Source organism: Nymphalis io, chromosome 2 (genome assembly GCF_905147045.1).
Source record: "Nymphalis io chromosome 2, ilAglIoxx1.1, whole genome shotgun sequence".
NCBI classification, from domain to species: Eukaryota; Metazoa; Arthropoda; class Insecta; order Lepidoptera; family Nymphalidae; genus Nymphalis; species Nymphalis io.
The window spans coordinates 10,608,191-10,622,063 of NC_065889.1; the positions used below are offsets into that span (position 1 = coordinate 10,608,191).

A 13,873-nucleotide genomic window follows, 5' to 3' on the forward strand; every position below is an offset into this window, starting at 1 on the left:
AATTTGCATTCATAACGTCTTTTGGTAATGAGTTTTAAAGCTGTGCTCCTTCAAATAATATATATATATATATATATATATATATATATATATATATATAATTTGAAGGAGGAATAATATATATATATATATATATATATATATATATATATATTATTTCCGGGCCTTATATATATATATATATATAAGGCCCGGAAATAAATATATATATATGTATAAATAATTGCCTTATTTCCGGGATGATCTATATAATTATTTTATTATAGTAAACAGCAGTACTGGGTCAACCAAGTACTGCTGTTTAGCAAACACAACAATTTGTGTTCCGGGTTGAAGGATGAGTAAGCCAGGGTAATTAGAGGCACAAGGGACTTACCATCTTAGTTACCAAGGTTCCCAAGGTGGCGCATTGGCGATGACAGCAATGGTTAACATTTCTTACAATGCTAATAATAATATAATGCTAATAATAAAATAATGTCTATGGGCGTTGGTGACCACTTAACATCAGTTGGTCCATATGCTCGTCCTCTTAGCTATAGTATAAACCAATAATAAAAAAATCATATATAATGAATTAATTCATTCATTATATTAACACATTTACAAAAGATAAGTTAAGCATCCGGTTCTTTTTGTTTTTTATTACTTACTATGGATATGGAAGAACAATGCTTCTGCGCTTTTACTTGCTATTTCAAATTATGATTCCAGATGCTTGTTCTATATACGGTGAGAAGGTAGCTGTATACCTAAGTGCATATAATTAACTAAATATCCGTAGACTTTGCCAAATAAGTTGACTATTACAGTTATTATATAAATCTGTTCCTAAAATTCCTAGATGGAAGTCATGTATATTTTTTAACGTCTATATTTCAATCGATCTTGTAGTTCCTGATATTAGCGCATTCAACCATATGAACTTTTTGTAAAACCAAAATATTAATAAAATATTACTTGATAAATATAAGAAAAAAAAACTAGATTCAATGTTATCTATTAATTGATTCAGATATTACGATTATGACGTTAATACAACGACGTTTGTAATCGTTGTTTGTAGAAGCTTATAGTTAACAACGTTATTTCAAAAATCGATATTTAATGACGATATGTTCGCGAAAAATCGATATCTAATTAATAAAATAATTATATATATTATATATATGTTTACAAATTTCGAGATTCCTTTATGATATAATATATAACCGAGATGGCCTAGTGGTTAGAACGTGTGAATCTTAACCAATGATCGTGGGTTCAAACCCGGGCAAGCACCACTGAATTTTCATGTGCTTAATTTGTGTTTATAATTCATCTCGTGCTTGACGGAGAAGGGAAACATCATGAGGAAACCTGTGTGCATTTCATTGAATTTCATTGAAATTATGCTACATGTGTATTCTACCAACCCGCATTAGAGCAGCGTGGTGAAATAAGCTCCAAACCTTCTCCTCAAAAGGAAGAGGAGCCCTTAGCACAGCGGTGGGACATTAACAGGCTGATACTGTACTGTACTGTATATAATATATACTCAGACATTTTATTACTATAATGCATTTTATAATGAACATAAAGGTTACCGTCAAATAATTATTTGAAGACATAAGCGGACATACCTTCAGTATTATGTCGCATATTTAAACTTTTTTAATTTGTTATATCAATGAATATTTTAAGTCACAAGGTAGTACCTTCAATTCTCATGTTTTAAAACTTTTATAAACGTAATGTATGAATGGCTTATGTACACGAATAAGCAACCAAATCAAAAAGTATAAAACTGCAAATTACTTAAAAACCTTTTAGTGTTACATGATATCTTTTTTCACTTGTCTTCTTCTATTTTGAGTATTTTCTTTCATGAAATTAATTTTAGATTTAGTTTAATATGACTTGCTTTATTAAATTTAAAAGTAAAATATAATAAAATAATAATTAAACTTTTTAATTGTCACAACATTGTTTATAGATAATACATATTAAGCAAATATACTGATTTTACAGACCATAAATCCGCACGACAAATAAACGTCCACTTTAAAGTCTTTATAAAATTTCTTGCGTTCGCTTCCATCTCACCTTGATCATATGTAATCAGGCACTTCTTGTGGCCAGCTATATAAAACTATTGATCTTGCAGAATGATGCTTAGTTGTCATACAGTCACAGTCGGAAAATCAACTGACGATTTTTTAACACGACAAAATGGTTTATTGTTTCACGCTGTTCGCTCTGGTCGTGTTCTGCGCGATTCACGGAGCACTCTTCGCTCAAATACGTAAGTTTTTTGAAAATATACAATATTAAATTAACATTTATTCATTGTACTTAAACGCTTCCGGGTTATTTTTGTTTTAAGAATACGTTTTCATTATAGAAAGTATTTCAATATAGTTCGTTAATATTCTTTAAATAGTAAATAACGGTGTGTAACCAAAAGCCTTATAATACGTGGTATTAAACTTAAATTCTAGACCATAAGGTCGTAGTAACTTAGTTTCCAATTCGCATATTGATAAATATTTGTAATAATTGCAATTATATGTTTGTCTACTAGCATGACCAAGCTCTTAAGCTCTTAACCTTTAGTATGACTTTATTTATTTAAATGATTCAATATGATTCGTTTTATTTTAAACGGATAAAATCAGTTACAATAGCAGAACTGAGACAATAGTTCGGATTCATCGTTAAATCATCAAGTGCAATCGTATTGTTTATATTTTCACCACGTAGTCGAACGTATATAACGTGTACGACATACATATGTACATCTCTATAAAGGTAAATAAATTTATTTTATATCCGGCACAGTAAAATAAGACATTTCAGTCACATTATATGATTATTAAAAAATAATTACAATTTTTGTAATATATATACTGATTTGAATAATGTATATTCAAAATGTAGTGAGCCGAGATGACCCAGTGGCTAAAACACGCGAACCTTAATCGAAGATTGCGTGTTCAAACCGGGAAAGCAACGAACTTTTATGTGCGTAATTCGTGTTAAAATTTCAATTCGTGAAGGAAAACATCATTTGGAAACCAACGTGTGGTGCAACAATCAACCGTATTGGTGCAGTTTGGAATATGCTCTAAACCTCTTTCTTAAAAGAAGAGGAGGCCTCAGCCCAGCAGTGGGTCATTTACATGCTATTATTTTACTTTACTACTCTTATACTCAAAATCAATACGTAATTTTAAAAGCAATTTTGAATCGTCATCTTATAAAGTCAGTCTTTATTTAATATAAAACTTTTATACTTGCTTATTTATTGCTTTTAACACGAAAAGTATATAGTTATGTATGGATGTATATATGATCTATTTGTTCGCTGAATGGTTTATTCACAGATTTGAATTGACACATTAATTTTTTCCAACGAATGTCAACAGGCAACATTAGCTTTTTTCAATGATCAGCAATCATTTTTATAGAAAATGTGTTAGCCTTTTCGATGGATCAACGGCGTTTTAACAGAATTCGGTAAAAGAAAAGTTCTAAGTTATTTTTGAGGGCGATTTACTTAGAAATTATACATTCGATTTCTTACGATTCCTTCAATGGGGTAATGTGTATGATTTTGTTAGGACTGCCTTAGTGGTCTAGTAGTTAGCTGATGAGGTTGCAGACCCCGAGGTCCAGGGGTCAAACACCAGATAAGACAAACTGAGTTTGGAAGTTGGGACCGTTTACACTCACGTAAGCCCGTTGGTTCTGCACCTGAACTTCAACTAGTCAGATTACGGTCCCGTCGGATTACGAGAATAAAGAGTACCTACACTAGTATTGGGTTCAAACATCTGTGCAGTATAATCTCTCCTGCACAGTTGTCTAATTAAAATCACTCGGGGGGCGTAATACTAATAGAAATCTTCTAGTATGTTTGTAATGTATAAACAAACCTTCCACTCAGTAAAGTGATTTATTCCAGCAGTGGGAGTGGGACGTTTACAGGCTGTTTCGTTTTTTATACAGATATAGTCAATATATTTATCGGTTGAAGTAACCGGTTCGGTTAAATAAAATTGCATATTAATGACCTCCTTTTATGATAAAATTATAAACCTATTATTAATAAAATAACACGATATTAATTTCCCTTTCCCTTCCGGATGTTATACTTATTTATACTTTTGTTACAAACTAGTCGATTTAAAAATGTATAATATTTATGTGTAAACCTGATGTTTATTGTTAAAACATTATTTGCTTTCATTGCTTTAAGTAATTGGAATTCTTAATTGCTTATTATTGCATTTTTTAGTCAAATGATAAAAAAAATTTAATAGGAAGTGTCTGTATTTGTTTGCGTCGATATTTTTACGAGAAAGTTTTTTATTTTTTTCCTTTGTGTTTGGTACTTTTTCATTTTAGTATCTTATATACAAACTCAGGACTTGAGAAACATTTTTTTTTTAATAACTAATCGAAATAGTAATTTTTGAACGATGCAGGCACAAGTAACATAATAAAAACAAACAGATCCCATTTGAATGAAGTGTTTTGCATCCACTGTAATAAAACAATATTTCTCATTTTGATATTTATTTCATACCGGTTTTCCTGTTACTCATTCATGTAATCTTATTTTTATGAATAATAAGTGTATAAATATAATTAAAACAAATTTAATAAAACAATAATACGTAAATATATAACATCTAGGATCCAGTATCCACGGGATACGCAGGGGAGCGCTTGACAGTGTAAGAAAGTATTTATGCATCGCATATACCTAAAGGCGGAGGTAGACTTACCGTCGGCTGGCCAATTTGTTTATACATTCATACAAAAATATATTAAAAAAAATGTTATATAGAATTTCTTCTCTTGATCAGATTCAAGATTTTGTTATTTCGTCTTTGCTTCCTTGCAAATACAATTATTATTCTATTTGATTTTACCCTTAGTCCGAATTTCGCACTAACTGTAATATTATATACGGAAATAAAGGATATGTATTGTGATCGAACCATGACCTACGCAAATATTTGATATGACCGGATGTCCAACTCGCGGCATTGGCGCTTTATATTTTGTGGTTAATTATTCAGTCATTTTGGTTTTCAATTAAAACCAGCGAAACAATATCGCACATGTATATAATATTTATTGAATTTAACAGTAGATTTTGTAACATTTATCATAAAACGTTTAAAATGTAAAATTTATTATTGTTTATGGTAATTCAATTAAAAACACCTGTTACTTCCGGGTATTATTTAATTATTTCATGTATTAGACTTTATTAGTTTTTTTATTATATTGATATTTGAGATAATCCTAATAATTTTAATCGCTCGATAAAAATTATATGTGCTTAGAATAACCGTTAAAAATAAAATACAATAATATATACTAAATAAATAAAAGTTAAATGTTGTTCATTATATAGCAATCATAGAAATTATCGGAAAGCCAGCTACATTCGGCTTATTTGGTTTGTTTGTTATATATTTCCTTATATAGATTCACTAGCGGGCCGTATGTATATATTCACTTGACGGGCCGGTTGGCGTGGTTGGTAGATTGCCTTTCACGCCGAAGGTTGTGGGTTCGATTCCCACCCAGGAAAGACATTTGTGTGCATGAACATGTCTTTTTGTCCTGAGTCTGGGTGTAATTATCTATATAAGTATGTATTTATAAAAGCGTAGTATACATAGTATATCAGTTGTCTTTTTCCATAATACAAGCTCTGCTTAGTTTGGGATCAGATGGCCGTGTGTTAATAATGTCCCAGGATATTATTATTATTACTTCTGGTGAACCACGCAGTGATCTATAGCCGGAAAAACGATATTTTTATTTTCTGGTATAAAAATAATATGACGACACAAAAATAGAACTATACCGCTGATTTGATTTATTATTAAAAGGTCAAAAGATTTTCAGGTTTATATAGCAATAATTAAATTTATTGAGGTTTTATTACTATAATTATTGATTAACGAGTGCAGGGTTGACAGCCTACTTAAGAACTACACTTTTTTATAATATTACATATATAATAATAATACATAATATGCTTTAATAATTCTCATACCTCATTTTGAGTTGGAAAGACGAAATATTCTTTGAGAATTGTTATTTTAGAGCCGAGATACACAATGACACGTGAATCCTAATCGAAGGTTCTGGATTCAGACCTAAGCGCGCATCGCTGGATTTTATAGTATTTCTATAAAATCTTTAATTTCATATAGTTGACGTACAAGTTTAAGTGTATTTATGTATAACTAATTTAACCACAATTGACGCATAAGAGTTGTTTTTTTTTATTTGTTATGTAGCAATAAATAAACAAATATGCTACAGGTAGTATATTTAACAGTATTTACGCTAATAAGCTCAGTTCTTAGGTGAAATTTGTGTATGTGTTAGCATTTTTAGCTTGCTTAAATTGATGTTTATTTTATAACAATGGGTAGGTAACAAATAATTATACATTTAAATGAATACTTACCATAATTATTTTAAGTTACTTTTATAATAAAAACTTTATGGATATAAATACTGCCAGTATTTATATATCGATCTTCATCACCTCATAGAGCATAGCGCATTAATGGTTCTGATCGACCACTTACTTAACCATTATGTGGCTCATCAGTTCCCCCATCTCTTTATTATTGATTATATTGATATATAATGGATGATTATTTATCTGACTGCCTCGTTGGTCTTGTGGTTAGATATAAGGCTGCAGATCCCGAGGTCCCGGGCTTAAGCCCCAGATATTGGGTTTTTCTGCTATTTACCCTTGTTTTACTCAGGATGGGTAACTAGTACAGTGTGTTCATTTTTTTATTATTAACGTTGATTAAGATCTAGATTTAATGATGTTGTATAAGACACGTGTAAGTTTGTAATGCTAAATGCATAGCAATTGTTTATATACATTTCACTATTATTTGTCGTGGAGGTCGCATCGCTCTGCCTATAATCATTGTAACGAGTGTGATTTATTGTTAATATATTTAATTAACTTTCAACTGCTTTGTATCTGCAAATAAAACTGTAGTTAAGACATTTGTGTATATATTATTTGAACGATTCAGTTTCAAGTTATATCGGTTTTAAAGATATAAACTTCCTCTTTGCAAATATTTAAGCATTTGATTCGATACCTTCAGGAATTATTAATCAATCAAATTAAATATAACATTACACATTCGTGGTGTTGTCATAAACTGTATCTGTCTTTCTTATAAACGTTGGTTAGTGACGCGAATCAGTCATTAGTTAAACACAGATTTATCTCTTTCTGTCATTGTTGATTAGACATTCGAAAGAAGAAGACAGCAATGTTTAACAAATCACTCGCTTTTTCTTTAACTTTGGCGTATAACATGCACTAAGAATAAAATGCATGAATGACTTCAATTAGATCAAATTTAAAAACTCGATTATGTCTCATATGTTTTGTTACAAAAATAATGCGAAGTTTTTTTTTAATGAAAATGGCTTGTTATTCACCATCACACTTTTTGGGGGCTCACGATTTTCCTTGGGTTAATTTAATGTTATGTTTTTAAAGATAATATCTCCGGTATTTATATTATTTACTTGGCCTTGAGCTAGCCTCTGGGTGGATACTCACTCGTCAGATATTGTACAGCCAAACAGCAAGATTTTGTTTGTTCAAAAAACACAACAATGTGTTTCTTGAAGGGTGTCAGAGATAGAGTAACTAACCAAAGTTGGTGGTGAATTGGCGATGTATGGAACTGACATAATTTTTTGTCTACAAATCTTAAATAAAAAAATATATACCAAAAATGTTTTTTTTATAATCCTATTAAAGCTAAACAAATCTAGAAACTGAATGAATGCTCAGCTAGCATAAAACATTCTATCTGGTAATGTCATTTCATTTATCATTTATTTTTTATTTCAGCGGAATATATCAAAATCTGCAAACGAGAACAAAGCACAATAAACGAATGCGTCAAGTCCTCGATAGAGAAGCTCCGACCCAACCTCATAGCTGGTATACCTGAACTCAACGTGCCCAGTCTTGAACCATTCTATATTCCAGAGGTATTGTTTATATAAAACATACACTAGGCTTTACACCGGGGTCTCGATACCCTATTTAAATAGTTAACTGACTAATTCTAACTGTAACCTCTATCCTGGTAAAGTTACAAAATATCACGAAACGATGCAACGTTTCATGACATTTCAGCTTGAGATAAAATGGTAAACATAATAAAAACGATAAAAGAAACTCAAATAATCATATTATAAGTAAGGATTGTATATTTTGATTAATTGTTTTAAACAATGGAAAACTTTAAAACCGAGCTCATGTTACTAAATCTTTTATTTTTTAACTTGTTCGTGAATGGTAAAGGAAAACATCGTGAGAATGTATATACCTGCTTAGTATAATTACCAATACATGCAAATCTTCCTAGACTAGTGTGTGAAGATGAGATATGTCTTTAGCAGATTGTAGCTAATAAAACACGAACTGTTACCGAAAAAACTCGTTTGTTGTTAGTGCATAAGAGTAGCCCGTATAAGACAGTTAGTATTTCAAGCTATTACGTCTCTTAGAATAATATATGCTATACCTAAATTCACTCTTGTATAGAGAATAGAACAAATATATAAACACTGTCGAGGAGGAAAATAGCATGTTTTTCATAGCGACAAAGACATACTTTAAAGGCAGTGCCTATATATCGTTTATAGTACATATGTACGTTACAATAAATTTGAATTAATAACGAACGAATGAATAGACCGATAAAAGGACGTTTCCGTGAACTTACTACCTAACATCCACCGAAACATGAGGGCGAAAATTAATTATATCATGTTGAATTCGATTAATTTAAGCTCCGAATAATAAAATATAATATACTTATACATAATATACATTTAATTGGTTAATGTATTTGTAATGAATATTATTATTAATATTATTATGATTATTACTTATAAGTATTATTATTTGATTCATGTTTTTTAAATATATATTTATAAGTGTTATAATGTCGATTAAATTAAAGAACATAGTATGTACCTTACATAGTTGTTGCTTATTGTGTTGCAATTGAAAACGAGTTTCACAAATATTCCTTGAACTTGCAACTTTTGCGCTCCTTGACATACAAGTATGAACTCATTGTGGATATGTTGCAAAAAACCCCTCAAACAATGATAAAAAGATACCCTATAAAAATTGTTTTGTTTTTGTAACATTGTCATTGATCGTTAATGAAAAGGACTTGGCCGACGATTTATTTAAAGTGAAAAAGTTATACAAGTGCAGTAAATGTTAATCGAAAATGATCTCTGAAGTGATTTCGATTGAAATTAGTTTATGAACTTACTTATAAACGTAGTTCAGCTGGTGTTTAGTTAAATACTGTTATTTGAAAGAATATACATTACTGTTTAATTACTTATAATAATAATGTTCTCCAAACCGATTTCGGCCACAGCGGCCAATCTCAAAAGAGATTAGCCAACTGCGCAGGAGATATTATAGTGCACAAGTGTGTGCGCAGACACTGGTGTACTCTCTATTTCCTAACTCATAATCCGATGGGACGTCAATCCGACACGACCGGAAAGAGTTCAGGCGCAGGACCAACGGCTTTACGTGCTCTCCGCGGCAGTGTACACGTGTACAAGTGTGTACACTTCACACTTCCAACTTCCAGACTCCGGGCTGCTACTGAGAATTTTCTGATAAAAATAACTTTTTATTGGCTCGACCTGGGAATTGATCCCAGGACCTCCGTGTCAGCGGTCTTATATCAAGCCACTAGACTAATATAATTATAGAAATATAATTCGATTATATTTACTTATACTTATTTATATATTATAGATCATTGCAGTGAGTGGTGACCTTGTACCTCTCAAAGCTTCAGGGAAAGACGTTAAAGTGTCAGGAGCTGGTAACTTTACGATAAAATCTATTTCGTAAGTATTCATATTGTATATTTATAATAAAATTTCTATAATAAAATACAGACGAAATGGAGTAATCGTCGAAAAATGTGTACCACCTTAAGCGAAGAATGGAGGTTCAAATCCATACAAGCTCTGTTGCTTGTTGTATAATTACTATTGTATTTAATGGTCAAGTAAAATATTTTAAGCAAGCATATTGTAAAAAAAGCCAAGATGGCCCAGTGGTAAGAACGCATGAATCTTAACCGATAATCGTGGGTTCAAACCCGGGCAAGCACCACTGAATTTTCTTTTGCTTTACGGTGAAGAAAATCGTGAGGAAACCTGCATGTGTTTAATTTCACGGAAATTCTGCCACATGTGTATTCCACCAACCCGCATTGGAGCACGTGGTGGAATAAGCTCCACACCTCCTCAAAAAGGGAGAGGAGGCCTTAGCCCAGCAGGGGGACATTCACAGGTTATTACTGGTACTAGTAAGCATTTTGCGGCATATTGTGTTGGATAACAATCTATTTGACGTACATACACATATGTATATACATATATCTATCAATCTGTATTAGGCCAGGGTTGTGTAATTAGTTCTAAATTTTACACTATAATGAAAAGAATGTGTTGTTACTATGTAATTAAGACGTATCAATTCCGTATTGTTATGATTGTTGGATGATGGCACTGCTACGCCATCTATCATAAAACTTATGAACTACTTTGTAATTTTAAAAAGTTTGGTGTAGTACTATTTATTTACAACAGATGGCAATTTTCTCAATAAATGACCTAGTTACTTAAGAACGTTTTTTTTAAATGTGGTAAAGATTTAATATGGGATTTTTTTTGTTACTTTCAGCGTGGATCTCGATACATTTACTTTGCGCGGTCGGGTCCGTTTCCCGCGACTTCACTTAGATGGACGGTATAATTTAGATACGCAAATTTTGATAGTGCCTCTACGTGGTGAAGGAAATCTTGTTGCTAATGCTGGTGAGTTTTATAAAATAATAATTATAAATATATATATTTAATAAATAAATTACTTTTGACATGATTATTTTATTTTTTTATTAAATAATTACGTCACTGAATTTATATTAAAGTGAACCTCTACCTGAACTATTATTCTAGAATAATTGTTTATGTTTCGTTCTTTATCACACCACTTAGTTGTGCTTGTCTTCCTGTAAATGATTTTTCTAATAACAGACTTCCATTGTAATGATTTTAAAATTTTATTCTAAAAATAATTAAAGTTTGATTCGAGTACAATAATTAATTTCGATAATTTTTGTTTTATTTCAGTTAAATGTGACGCCGATATACTGCTGAAGTCTCAGAGAATCATGCGGGATGGTAAGGAGTATGTGATGTTCACGAGTCTCAATGTTGATCTTACCATTAAGGATTACCGCATCCGACTTGATGGACTCTTCAACGGGAATAAGGCTTTAGGTTTGTTCTCTATATTTATGTACATAAACTACCATAGAAATATTTAAAAAAGGCAATAGTGTAAGTTTTGTTGGATAACTAAACTACTAAGGTTCTTGGTGGTTCTTCTCGGTAGAATCTACATCCTGAACCGGTAAGTAGCTTTATATGAAATTCTACTTGAATAAAGTATTTTTTGATTTATTCTAAATTGTCTCTTCCTGCAGGTGACGCAACAAACGAAGCGATCAATCAAAATCGCGATGAATTCTTAAAGACTACACAACCTTACCTCGAGAAGACTGTGGCTAAAATATTACTTGACGCAGCCAACAAAATAGTAGCGAATATTCCGCTAAACGAATTATTACCCGAGTCTTAAAACATTGCCAATGACCATCTAACATTTCAACGTCCACGAGACATTGTCTTTTATTTAGAATTGCATGACGGGTGTGTTTATTTTATGTGACAATATTTTTGTTAGAATTGTTAAATGTTTTTTTTTCTAATAATGTGATATTACGTACAATCTTACTTATCTTACTAAAGGCAGTGACATACACTTTGGAAGCTACAAGTTCATTATTTTTATTTGACAACATGTGATTAATCATATTAGTTTTGTGTACAAAATTTGGAAATAATACGTCTTGAGTTGTTTGTTGGTTAGAATGTGATAAATATTAAGAGTTTAGTACAATCATTTATTCAGTGCGATAACATTAGTGCGATCAAGATAGAAGATTTGAATATTGAAACTTAATATTGTTTCGAGATACAAAGAATATTACATACAAAAACTTTTTTTTTGTTTCCTCATTCCTTAATTATAGGCTAAGAAATTATGTATCGTGAAGTTTATTGGTTCATTTGCTTTCTTAATCAGAATAGTAATATGATAAATAAGAAACAGTGACTTAGAGGTTGAATAAGTTGACAATTTCATATTATTTTGTAAATAACTTTTAATAAAGGAAAGAATATTCAAAATTATCAATAAAATAACTTCAATGTTAATTATATGAATCCAAAAATAAATATAATTTATTGTTTGGGAATAAATTTATCGTGTAAATTCAACAAAAATATTTTTTTTGCTCTCAATAACACGATTTTTTAATTATTTGAAATATAAGGCGTATTTTAAATATGTTGCGTAAAGATATTAACAATAATTATGACCAAACTGTATTTTGTAAATTAAATGTCCACTTGCACATTACTTCAGTGTTATTAGTTTTAACATAAACGGAACATCTAATCATTATAAAGCTTATTAAAAAATTAGTGAGACGAAAACGTATTTATAAAAATTATTATATAATTAAATATTGTTATAGACATTAAAGTTAAGCATATTATTATTATAATTGTATATCATTGATTAAAAAATAAATGAATATAATTTATATTTATAAATGTATTTTGTTTTTTATTACAAATATATTTTAACTCAATAAAAAAATTGCGTAGTCGATTATTAATATGTATTAACATAGAAACAATTTTAAACGCAATCAATAAATGGCTAACGACAAGCGTGAGCTGGGTGCCCGTGTACTAATAACTCTAAAGTTCAATACTCCAACTTTCCAAACCTTGACGAAGGAGGGTTTCCAATCTACCATAATTGCGGATAATCGGTTCCTCGTTTACAAAGCATCCTACGGTCCTATCCGTTGTGTACGAACGATTCGTAATAACACGCCGGTTGAGAAATGATAACGATATATGAATATTCCTTATCCAGTCATATTTCATACAAAGAACACGATATCATCATCATAATAATATTTTATGTAATACTTGATGTAGTTAAAAATTATAATAGGTTATAAATAAACATATTAATGCTTCTAATATATAACAAAAGACGAAAAAATAGAATTTTCTTATTTTTTGAAGTCGTTTAAAAATACCTCTATCGAAATTTAGTTTTAACACGATGAATTATTTGTCGCTTCCGTACTGACCTTGCTTATCAATCTCGATTCAATCATCTAGCTCATCTGTTACAATTAACAATATTTATAAGTGAGGAGTTCGTGACCTTCCTTTGCAGCGTTATGTAGAAGTATATTTTCGAAATAACGAATTTAAAGGCATAAAGTATCAAAATGTATATAGAATTTTCCTTTCGTAAAGTTATTGTGATCGCTTGATGACACTATTACGTAAATAGCCATAGCGTGTAAGATCTTATTTCTGCTGTTGCCAATAATCCACAAGCTGCTGGATCGCCTTGACCACGTGTTGCCTCACCGCGCCGCTCGCCGTCGGAAACGGAATTAATGTCACTCGATACCTGCTTAGGAAATGAGAGAGGTTTTGCTGACTAAACTATTTTAAGGAACATCATATATCACTTGATATACGAAAAAAAATATCATTGATCATATTATTTGACGGGCCGGTTGGCGTGGTTGGTAGATACTAGCCTTTCACGCCGAAGGTTGTGGGTTCGATTCCCACCCAGGACGGACATTTG

The 13,873-nt window shown here is 30.9% G+C and overlaps 1 protein-coding gene across 1 annotated transcript; it reads left to right on the plus strand.

The window, feature by feature from the left end:
* Positions 1-2,124: 2,124 nt before the first annotated feature.
* On the plus strand, positions 2,125-12,707 carry LOC126773505 (protein takeout-like). Its single transcript, XM_050494457.1, has 6 exons — positions 2,125-2,284; positions 7,916-8,058; positions 9,866-9,960; positions 10,805-10,938; positions 11,254-11,403; positions 11,610-12,707. Exons 1-6 carry the CDS (start codon positions 2,212-2,214, stop codon positions 11,762-11,764), a joined length of 750 nt encoding a protein of 249 aa, XP_050350414.1. The 5' UTR covers positions 2,125-2,211; the 3' UTR covers positions 11,765-12,707.
* The last annotated feature ends 1,166 nt before the right edge of the window (positions 12,708-13,873 follow it).